This window comes from Dromaius novaehollandiae, chromosome 13 (assembly GCF_036370855.1).
Source record: "Dromaius novaehollandiae isolate bDroNov1 chromosome 13, bDroNov1.hap1, whole genome shotgun sequence".
Lineage (NCBI taxonomy): Eukaryota > Metazoa > Chordata > Aves > Casuariiformes > Dromaiidae > Dromaius > Dromaius novaehollandiae.
Window position 1 is genome coordinate 20,643,155 of NC_088110.1, and position 12,152 is coordinate 20,655,306.

The 12,152-nt window shown below is 39.8% G+C and overlaps 1 protein-coding gene across 2 annotated transcripts in view; it reads left to right on the forward strand.

Moving 5' to 3' along the window:
• CDH13 (cadherin 13) overlaps positions 1-12,152 on the forward strand; it is a 500,018-nt gene that overhangs the window by 227,329 nt on the left and 260,537 nt on the right. For both annotated transcript variants that reach the window (XM_026092592.2, XM_026092593.2), the window contains exon 5: positions 5,264-5,416. In XM_026092592.2, coding sequence (XP_025948377.1) covers positions 5,264-5,416 — 153 coding nt within the window. The remainder of the gene's footprint in view (positions 1-5,263; positions 5,417-12,152) is intronic.

Below are 12,152 nucleotides of genomic sequence, written 5' to 3' on the forward strand. Positions count from 1 at the left end.
TCATATAAATGTGTATGCTTTATCCCTAGTTCTGCACAAAGGGAATGGTCATATACAGGTTTTCACTTTATAATGTGTATTATGATTAGCTATGTGAATAAATCACTTGGACATTCTCAGACATCACCTGTATATCGAATGAATTCTACAGAAAGTCCTACTGTAGATGGAAATCTAAGGTCAAATTTGACCAGTCTCCCACTGTCAAAGAGCAGAATTTGGTTCCCATGATTAATTAGTTGTCTAATGTTTAATTACTGAAGATGGATGTGATGAGACCCATTAATTTTAATCCGTTGTTTAAAACAGCAAATGATGGAAATTAGTTTCTAACCAGAGTTGTATTCTAGAAAAAAAATCAAACACCACTGTCTTGCCAATAAATACATAAATTTCCCACCTGAAGACTGCTGGTGCAATGAGTCGCAGGAGATAAGAGCGTACACGGAAAACCTGGTCCATGGAGTGAAACCCAGGTATCAGGGTGCAGCACCCTATGAGCTGCCCTGGGGTTGGGACCTGTATAAGTATACCTGTCTGAAGGGGGGATTTGTTTTCTAATTAAAAATTGACATGAACATGATGCATCTCTAATTCAGACAGTGTCAAGAAGTAAGAAACTATGGAAGTGGTTGAGGCAAACACGTCTTCACCATTGAGACTGGCCAAGATTGGTGCTTTTATGGGCAGATTGGCCATAGTTGCAGCACTGTAAAGTCTCTCTCTGGGGTAGTATGTATTTCGTACTTCTATCTATTTCTCTTCTTCTCTTGAGATCACTCTGATTTACTTTTTGATAAACCCCTAACAACAGAGGGATCACAAGGCTGAAATGAGTTTAGCTGGAAGGGATACGTAATGTCAGCTGAAAAATAGCACTTGGTAAATATGTCTTGGCCACAGCTCAGCAGAAGGCGGATCCTGTCAGCTAATCAACGTTCTGTTTTCTAGAAAGTGTCTTTCAGTACAGCAGAATCATTTGTTTTTTGCTTTTTTGACAAAAAAGAAATGGTTTGTTTAGGGTGCTATTTATGTGTTTCTGACAAGCTTAGTATGATTCACTTCTGAGTTTTTGATACATTTATCTTCCAATGCACCTTTGACATGGGAAAGTGGTGTTAGCCCCTATTGAGGTGAGGAAGTGAATTATGTCTGAGGCTACGTCTCTGTGTTCCTTTGGGTCCTGGGTGAGGAAATAGCCTTCACAAGTATGTATTATTGTGTGGTGCTCAATGTGCAGCTCTTCTGTCTATCTTATCTGCCCTTGTAATGTCAAGGCCCTTCTAAATTGTGATGCCACTACAAGAGAAAATGCAATATACAGAGTCATGCGAGGCCAGATGAAGTATGCCTGTCCTATCCGTATTTTTAGTAGGTAGGTGGTTGGGTCTGTCCTAAGGGGCAGACTGTGTCCTAGAAGGACACTTTCTGAGATTTCCCAAAAGTCACCTCAAGCCCGTGATGGACATATCCATGTCCAAACAGTGTGGACTCATTGGGTTCTTAGGCCTGTATCCAGATTGCAGTATAGATGTACTGTGAATCCTAAATCCTTGAAGATATATTTAGACATCCTGGCTTTCATTAATGACAGTTAATGTATTTTTTGAAATTTGTATTTAATTGCTAAATTTGGGGTCATCTCTTAAGATGACTTATCAAATACTGGTACTAGGACATCTGAAGCTGAACTAGCATTAGCACAGCAAAAACACCTCTATTAAAACCTGAAGTCTGGATTTTTTTTAGGTGTTTTGGGCACCTTCAGTAACTGTTAAAATTACTGGCAAAGGAGAGGCTAGCATTTTGTAAAAGGAATTCAGAATTTTACAAGACCAAATTTAAAACTATTGCTACAGAGGGTCTAATGTGTGAAATGCAGCTGGGCCCTATTTCTGTTGTGCTTTAACAGTGTTTGCTCTGTTCAGTTCAAGGTGCAAAATGGGCAGTCACTGACTTCAGCCTCTGTTAGCTTGATTGGACCATTCCCTAGGAATGAAGCGGCCTGAGGTGTGGCTCGTAGGCTCTTCATGTGTTGCAAAAAAATCTGATATTAGAACCTGCACTAAAGGTCCTAAAGCCATGAGCAAGTTTTGGATACAAGTGTCCTGTCTGGGCTGCAGGCTGTAGCAACTGTGGAAGCCAAGCTACTTTTTTAGAGATGTAAATAGGACATCCCAAACTAAAAGTTTTAGAAGAAATCTGGCTTTGTTTTTTTCTCAGCCTGTAAATTAGGAGAGCATCATAGTGTAATACATTGTAACCGAAGAATTTTTCATATGAACAGTACTGTTTTAGTTTTCAGAATAGCAGTCTTGCCAGAAGAGATGTCAGACAATCCTCCTGTTCTTCCCTGTTCTTGCTGAAGCACCAAACCATATGGCAAATTAAGCCTGATTTTTATTAAAATTTTCATTGTACTTAGCTTAGTGTGAACTGGGAAATGCACTTTCTTTGAACTATGCAGCCATTATATAAGCATCTTAATTAGGAGATGTTAATGTTCTTGTTATATTTTTGACATTTCTGGGAGTATGTAGCTCCCTCTTGTGGCTAATGAAGTATTAGAAAAAAATCATACTTTCTGAAAATTACTTCTTGTGTTACTACTATTGCTCTTGAACAGATGATGCAGTAGTTCATGGAGCATCTCTAACCTGGGCTTCTTATTGCTTCATCAAGCCTTAGTCTCTGTGCACTACCCAGATGCTCTGAAGCTGCTCATCTCCAGGACAGTTTGCTGTTCTGCTCCCTGCCTTGCTCCTACGAGTTTCCTGCAGCGACAGTGTGCTGCTCAGCAGGACGCTCCTTGGAAGGCTGCAGCAGGACAGAGGAGAGACTTCACCATCTCTCTGCTCCAGAATTCAATGGAGACGTGTCCTGAAATTCCTTCTTTCTGGATAAATAGATAGGAGGGAAGGGCTGGCACATTCTCACTTGCACAGTGAATGTGGCTGCTTCCAGAATTTTAAATTGGCTGGATGGACCATCTGGTCATTCAGAAAACCTCTGCTATCTGGTAACTCCATTGCTCCTATGCCCTGTATGTCGGAGAACGGTTGCAGCTGGAGTTGGGTTGCAGGTCCAAGAGGTTCAGACCTTTCAGCTGTCACGTTAGGATATCTTGCTGCCCAGTTCAAGGTTAAGTTCTATGCCAGATCTGGAGTCAAGGAAATTTTCCTTCCAGTCAGGTTGGCAGAGATGATTGTTGTTTATTATTATTATTATCCCCTGCTTCTCTATCTGGTATAAAGTATGACCTGTTTATGATTATCTGTGATTTGTCTAATAAATTTCTTTTGCAGAATATTGATACGGCCCATGATTTCTCCTGTTTTTTTTTTTTCCTCTGTGTCTTTTTTATAACTAGGGCTTTTGGCCTTTACTGGGTCTTAAATTTGCCGTAAGGGTTTGGGAAACATTTGGCTGGGGTGGAAAGGGCTGTTCTGTAGACCTCTCTGAATTATTTTTTTGTGCTTGCCTGTAGCTGACTTTGATGCCTTTCAAATCACTGTTTTGGTATTGGATGGGAAGGTGCACTTACCTTCCTTGTAATAAATCTCAAAAATCAGAGTAGAGGAGGAGCAATTCATCTTTTTCCTGCAGAAATGAGCAATGGTCATGACATCGTAAAATGGTAAACAAAACCTTATGTTAAGAAAAACACATAATTTTAGGCTTGATATAAAAATACCCAGAGACTGGTCAGAAAACGAATACCAGGGAACTTTCCAGGAGCAGCTGTTAAGTTTCAGTTTCATCACAAAACCCGAAGTTGCAAAGTTAGTTTGCCCCTTTCCACCTGCAGTGTTGCCTGCTTCTCTGTTTGTCATGACATCCTCAAAAATCCAAGAGAAGAAAAGCACATCCATTAGTCCTCCTGACTAGGAGGAGGGGGGGGGGGGGGGAAAGGTGAAATAGTTTTTCACTTTGAAATTTCTTCCTTCCCCAAGGGGGTTGAGAATTGAAACTTTATCTCTGAAAATGCTGATTTCTTATTTCATATCTTGTGGCAATTTTTTCTCAATTAAAATAAAGGAATAATGATTACGGGTTTTAGTCAAAATCTCACTGCCCGGTAATCTGCAAACCAGCTTTGCTGAACCCACAGCAATAGGGCAACAAACATATTTCCTCAGGGACATTATTGAACTCTCTGCATATTTATTATCTCAAAACGGGAGCAGGTCCAGGTTTCTAATACCACTTTTTCCTTCCTCTTCCTGAGCTGTGATTCAGACCAGCATATAAATATTTGACTTAATGTTTCTGTGGAAACATTAACAATATAAAATTGACAGGAACAAAAGAACATGAAACAGCAGTGGGAAGAAATGGCTTGGCAAGACTGTCAGCCTTAAAGGGCAAGATTAATTTATAATCCTTTTAGATTCTGGGGTTCAAATACAAATTTGCAAAGCATGTAGCTTGTAACAAACATTGTGTAGCTCTGGAAGTTTACAGATGCTGCTGCCACTAACACGAGGCAGCCTTGAAATTGGATTTTTAGGGATAATTTTTCATATGGGGGAACAAGTAGTGACAGTAAGAAGGAATTTCCATGCGCACGCACGGAAAGTGGAGGAGGTCCAGCTGTGTGACTAAGCTGAGTTCTGGGCAGGATACCCAGATATTTGTATGAGGAGCTTTTTCCTTGCTTTAAAACCCTGGGAAAGAAGGGTATACAAGGGAATGGTGGGGCAGAGGGGGGAACACACCCAAAAGTAGTCTCTTTGAAATGATTTTAAGATGACTAATGAAAAAGACTGGCTTGCTGGAAAATAACCCGTGATGGGTATCCGATGGTAACAGTATTGTTAAGATTGTTGTGAAATAAGTACGTTTAATGCCATTCAGTGGAAAGTCTTTTATTTTTCCTTTTCTTTCCTTCTTTTTAAAGTTTGTAGCTGTTTATCGATTCAACTGAAAAAAGAAATAGAATTAAATAAAATGTCAAATTCTAGGCATAGATTGAGTACAGTAGCAATGGAATAATAGAAACTTTAAACCTTGAACGGAAGACAGCAAAGATAAGATAGCAACCGGCTAAGGACACGACTTGGTCCTTCAGCTTTTTGCAGGATTTAACTCAAGAATTGCCCAGTGTTGTCTGAATGATTGAAACCACCTTTTATAGTTTCATATTATTGGCGGGGAATATACCTCGGCATCAGGTAAAAGAGTAAAACTGCATCTGTTGGCTTCAGAAGGTTTGAATAGTTTTGCTAATGTGGCCTGTAACTTTTTGTTTTGTGCCGTGCAGGTCATCAGCAGTGAGGGGGCAGAAGGAGCAAAGTTTCGGCTCTCTGGTAAGGGAGTAGACCAGGAGCCCAAAGGGATTTTTCGGATCAATGAGATCAGCGGGGAAGTCTCCGTGACCCGAGCCCTCGACAGAGAAGCAATCGCCAATTACGAGGTGAGCGCTCGTAGCGGTAGGACCTCTGTCTCTGTGTTAATAACATATTTTCTGAATGCGTATGGGCTTTCGAAAGGACTGCAGCTGTAAAATATTGAAGACTCAATTTAGAACTACTGTCCTACAAAATTTCCAGAAGAGCTGTTTGTGCTTTGGAAATTCTGAATGTATTTATACATGCAGTCCAACTCCACTCTGCTTTCTGCATGCAATTTCTGTCATGTATCTTTAGCAGGAATGCTGTCTGAAAACTGTGTGTGCATTTGATTTGTGAATACAAAATTATACTTGGACAAAAGGAGGTCTTTCGGGGAGAGGGGAATGCTACTAAGGTAGTACTGTGATGATTCTTTCCTTTTTTTATTGTCAAGCTGTCAGTGGAAGATACTACTCAACTCTATTTTGGAGTGAGGGATGTTTTTTTAATACAGCGGCAAAAGATTCCGTTAACATGAGGATGTTAGCAGATATATCTGTCAGATGTATGTATTTTATAAAAATTTTACTAAAGACTCCTCTCCTTATCAATAAATGTTATGTTTTTCCCCACTGAAATTCTAACAAATGATCTTTGAAATCTTTAAATAACTGTAGCACAGTTTTTTAAAAAACGAAGTATAAATAGAGGATCTGTCAGTTGATATTTGCTATCTAGCTCTGGAAATGCGTGGTCAGATAAACTGTGTCTGGCCATTTTGGCATATATTAGCTGTGATTCAAAATGCCAAATGGTTAGCAGAGGTGCATGTTGCCCCTTCTTTTGGAGGGCGAGAGACTCACCCCTGTGTCCTCACCCAGCAGAGAGCTCTTGGGGCTCCAGCCACCCTGGCATTGCCTCTGGAGATGGCTCTGACCCTTCTTCTCCCTGACCTCCTAGTTATCCTTTCCAGTGTGTAATAATCAATACTTGTGCTTTCAACACTTTCAGTTTCTCACCTCATCTGAAAGAGAGTTTGCCACTTAGAAGACTAGTTGTGCTTGCTCAGAAAGCACTGCTAAAATTTAGCATATGTTGGCTTTTAACACTTAAACATCTACTCATCTGGGCTGCAGTGAAATGTATGCCAGCCACTCATATTGAATTTATGGTAGTAAATGCCATCCCTCTTAAATAAAAACTGCAGTTTCTCCTTCTAACACTGTTGCTCATCTTCATTTTCCAGTTGTTTCTCATGTTGTTATGCTAGCTTTCCACCTTAATGTATTCAGTATAAACCTTGAAATTTTTTTTCCCCTTTTTTTTCCTCCCCCCTTACCAGCAAGCATAGTAGCCTTTTCAACCTAATGCATAAAACCACAAATGGCCCTCCTATCTGATCTGGCAAAGCATACACTTAAATTAAGACAAAAAACATTTCCCTAGAGGAGCCTTTTTGAAGCGATGCAAATTATAAACAAATAGTGCACTGTAGTAGATTATCCAGAGCACTGCGAATGTATATCGTAATAGACTGGAGTGCTTTCTAACCTGTTATATAACACTCTGCTCAGCATGCTCCCTGGCATCCTGTTGTGCAAATGTAGCTGAAAAGTTCTGTAAAGGAGAACCCTCAACATGATTAGTCAGTCTTTGAATCCAGCCCATTGTTTTTCAATAAAGATATATCATGGTGTCAGGAAAGCAGCAGGATTTTTCCCTGATTTCCTTGATGCACTGAAAGATGAATTGCTGGAAAGATCCTTAGGTTTCTCACAGAGGGTTTTTGATTTTTTTGAGCCCCCTGCCCTGTGTAATATTGATTTCCTAAAGGAAAAAATTCAAAGGAAATAGCAAAAAATGACAGAACGGATCTCCATGAAAAAATACAAGTTCTTTCCAAACCATCATACAGTCAGGTATATAAGCAATGGTGTGTCAAGGATGAAAAGATGAAATTGTTTGATTCCTTCCCGCTACACCAAGGGTGGCTGTGCATCAGCAGTCATTTATTTCCTACTCTTAATTCATCTATGCTCAAGGGCTGAAAATTAAAGAATATGTTAATAGGGCACATGCTAGAGTTTTGGAGAGCTCAGGATTTCATAGAACTTTGCAGATTTTACAATCCATGTACCTCAGAACTTTTAAAATTAGCTAAAAATGTTTAATCCATTATAAAGATTTTTTGTTGTTGTTTCGTCCATTAGATGTTTGAAATTCTGCTTTTTGTTGGCCTCTTTCTCCTGGAGGATTCTCAAAAAACCTGTAGGATCTTTTTTATGCGATCCATTACAAGAGAAACGTGGTTAAAGTAGAGAAAATCTGAATTCTACTGAGACTTTGAATTATGTTTATTTGTAATAATGTTTAACTCAGGTATTTGAGAAACACTTGTGAGAGGTGATCTTTGTTAACGATTCCACATTAGTGTATCAGGTTTATGTAGTTCAGGTCTCAGAGCATGCAACCTCATGTAAAAATTGCTAGCGACTTCTGAAACTCCCTCCATTTTTATGTTATTGTGTTATGAGAGAAGGAACCAGGGTGAAAAGCTGTGCCCGTGGGAGAATTTGGGAGAAAATATCACACCAAAATCTTTTTATTAGGATGTTTAGACAGGCACTGTGTCCTGGGACGGTTCCAGCTGAACTGCGATTTCTGATCATGTTAACTGAGGAGGAAAGAACAATTATTTTCAGAAAGTATTTGAAGTCCCTTTTGCCCACGACGTTTTTGTCTTCTTTCCTCCCCTCTTCCCATTCTTTTTATTTTTATTAAAGGATTAATAACATTTTAAAATAAAGGAATGGGTCTGAGAGCCAGGGCCTGACAAAGACTCCTTGCTGCAGCTCGGTGGCGTGGTGGCTGTGTCTTCAGAGGAGTTTGGATTTTGTTCGATAGCAAAAGCAACCCAAGCCGGCAAGAAGAGTGTGAGGCTGCTACGTTAATGACCTGACCCCCTTGGAGCAGCCTTCTTTAGCTGATTGATTTATGAGTTGTTTTTTTATGAAATTAGTTAAATTGTTCAAAAATGGGCAAGTATGTGAAATTCCACCAAAATATTAGTGTCGGGGTGATTAATTGCCATAGTGAAGCTGACCTAATCATTTGCACATTTGCGAATGGGATGGTTTCTGATGAGAAAATGAAACGGTGTCACAGGAGGGCAGGGTGAGACAGCAGAAGTCCAAAAGCCAGTACATTGAAATTAGCCATTAATAACTATTTTTTCTCATGTATGTGGAAAGATGCAAATGAGATCCCGTTTGCCAGTGGAAACAAGTAGGTGCTTCTGGTGTGCTTGCCCCTGTGACTTTGTGGGGTGCCTGCTTGAAGGTCAGAGAATGGCAGTCAATTTTAGTTTTAAGTGGATGCTTTTACGAAGTGCAAGAGGATGTAAGGATGCTATACCCAGCAAGCAGACCATTTTAGGAAAGTGTGTAGTAATTCAGTTTTCCCTCTAAAGGAGGTCTGATGAAGAGCATTCAGGAGCTCTGATAGGAATTCTCCGGATCAGAGTAAACCAGCGGATTTACATCAAATGGTTTGATTTTGAGGCTTGCCACAGCCGGTTGATTAAGCTACTAAGTGACACTCCAAAGAAAGGGCTTAAGCAGACTGTGAGCATATTATTGAATTGTTTCTGGGTTGCTGAGATAAGCAAGTAGCCTACAGTCCCTATTTACTGTGAGCAAAAGAAATTCAGTAGTAAGAATGCGGTCTGAAAAATATTATCTTTGGTTTTCTTTCAAGATTTAAATAAATAAGTCTAGCTGGAAATTTCAGACAATAGCAGATCATTTTTTCATTTAGTATTGAAAAGTGCAGATGTGTCAAAACAGTTGCAAGAATTGGGGGGTGGGGGCTTAGGATGGATATTTGAGTCCAAATCAGTGAGATACATGCTCACCATCTAAAAATAGCCAATAATCTAGGCAATTTGGGGTTCAGTTCAGATCCATAGTCTTTTCTGAATCCAGCAGAGCAGGAATATTTACCTTCATCTTAGTGGTTTACAAACAGGTTATTAGTTTTTGGAGATAAACTCTTTTCTTCTGTTGGGTGAGGAATAGCTGTGGTCAGAGGGAGCAGGGAAAGAAGAAAAGGGGGAATGTAATGTTTCAGAAACTGTTGTTTTATCTGAACGTTTATGTCTAAACTGGGCCTAAAACACCAAGGACTCTCTCAGACTTAGGCAATCAATCTTATGTTAGTGACAGCAAATGGGCTCAGGTGTAGGAGTCTGGCTTGGTGCTCCTCTGACCCTGCTGAACTTTGAGTTAGTTCTATAAAGGCAAGGTGGGGGAACTTCTTTTAAGTTGTCTCATGGTTTAGTTGTCCTATGTAAATAGATTTCCACATCTGCAAAGTGAGTTGGTATAATTGAACATCTCACTGCCTGTCACAAAGTATTGATAGACATTGGGCTAAGCTAGTTGTCTTCATAGTTGTGGAGCACTTCTATTATTTGTTCCATATTAAGCTGAGAAGTATAGTCCAGTAGGACTGCAACATCACCCTAAATGTTTGGCGCAGTCACAGAAATAGCAGTTCTCATGTAATTTGAACTGATGCAGTTCAGACCAACGCTTTGATGCTGATGGCTCTGCATTCCTTAACCTATTCTCAGTCTACTTGTTATCCAATGTATGGAAACAATAACACAGCTCGAGAAAAGTCCTAATTTGCTTTTTAGTACTGTTAATGTAGGTTTTGAATATCTCATTCTGTCACTGCCATTGGCAAAGCATCCTTTCACAGGAGGGTGATCTGTTGCTATAAAAAACAAGCTGAAAGCTTCTACGACTGATTTCACACCCTCTGCTTGTTAAGCGTTTATAAAGCAAATAAAGCTCTTCACTTAAAAAATTAAAATTAACTCTTCATTAACAGTTCAAATTGCCTAGGTAAATTTGGTCAGGCTCTGATTTGCATGCTGTCACTGAATCGTTTTATCAAACTGCTTTGTTTCATGCTTGCAAAGAATCACTTTCTGATTGATTATTTCTCTTCCACACATATTTACACTTGAGAAGCAGTTATGAAAAAGCCCGTCAATGGTGGCAGCATCCTTTAAAATCTTGAGACCTGATTGAAAACCACCCATTGACTGGCTGGCACTTTGTCACTGATGCTTTAGACTTGACAGGACTGGATTTTAGTGCCTCAGGGATTACATGTAGTGATAAGCGATAGGAAACAAGTTTACACAGTTTCAGCCTTTGCCTAGTACCCAAGAATGCCTGACCAAAATCATGTGCGTTGTTTTTATTGTTTTTTTTCCTCCCCCTCCAAGACATAGAAAGTTCATGGAATATTGTTCCCCTTTCCTTTGGGCCTACCTAACCTTTGGATAAAAACAAAACGTAGTTCTTCGACTTAGCAATTTGTTTTGACCTCTTGATCCTGATAATCAGTGCATGTAAGTCTATCTCTGCTTTTATTTGCATGGAAGCAATTTGCCTATGAACATATTATCTATACAGAGCAGGAGTTTTTGAAAATGAGCTTGTGACTATAAAATGTAGTTAGGTGGGTGGCACGAAGCAGCACATGTAGATTTTATGTGAACATGTTTCAGCCTACATATTGCATGAAGAAAGCTTGGAAACATGGCAGAATACAAACATGTCAGGGAGGAATCCTGATTAATTTAGCAAGGAGGAAAAAAAGAAAATGTCACTGGAGAAAATGAGCAGTTCTTGCATCGCTGTTGGATATGATTATTAAGAGGCTAGAAACTTATTTATAAAAATGAGATGTAATAAATCAAATGAGATACAGTTGAAAATTCTGGCAGCAAAAAAGATCTGTCACTTGCATTATATGTGTATATATAGAGAGTGCACAAAACAAATATGCATTTCTTTATGTTGACAATATGTTCAAATATATATGTTCAATAAAGTGTTCACAGGTGAGGGCACCAGGTAAATTGAGAGTTGGCTGTTTTGAATTAATTCCCCTTCATAGAAGGAGAATGAGAGCCATGCTTTGACCCTGGAGAAAGAAATGAATAGTCGACTGAGAAAGTGCCGTTAGGTTGTCACCTGGCAGCATTACTTGAAATTTAGCTATCCATACATGGACTCTTCAGTAAGCAAGCACTGGTGATAATGTCTATGCAAAAGAGGAAAGTTCATCACTGTAGGCGTTAGAAATAATGAACTGCTATAGGAAGGATATTGAAAAAACATGGGCAGCCTCTTGAAATTGCTGAATTCCCCCCTTTACAACTGTAGATGAAGAACTGCAGGCTGCTCCATATCCTGAGGTAGGTGTAATAATCTTAATGTAGCAGAGACTTGCGTCTCAGCAGTTGCACTTCTGTCCACATAACAGTCACAGACTACAAACTCTGAAAACCCTTGTTAGCGTAGCACTAGGCTTAGAATCAGAAATTGGTCAATTCAGAGTAGAAACTCAGTTATATTGGTTCTATTCCAATATAGGCATTTTCATACGCGAAGAGGAAAGCAACTCTGCTGTGATTTCATATTCCCTTGTACTTCAGCAAGTCTTTTAAGAGACAATATGCCAGAAGTTGGCAGTCTGCACCAGATCGGGAAACATTACTCTGTCCTTAAGCTCCTTTCCAAAGCTTTCACTGCTGCTAACTGTCAGCAGCACCTTTGGTCTATGCTGAGTGCCTGTGACCGCACCACTTCTGCGACTGGTAGCCCTCCAGGGGTAAAACGGATCTCGTCCCTTGGGAACAGTTGTACCCGGTGGCTGGCTGGCTGTGATGCTGGGAATGACTTTGCGGTGCTTGGTTCCAGGCTCTGGATATCTCTCGCTCATTAGCAAGTTCCCGCT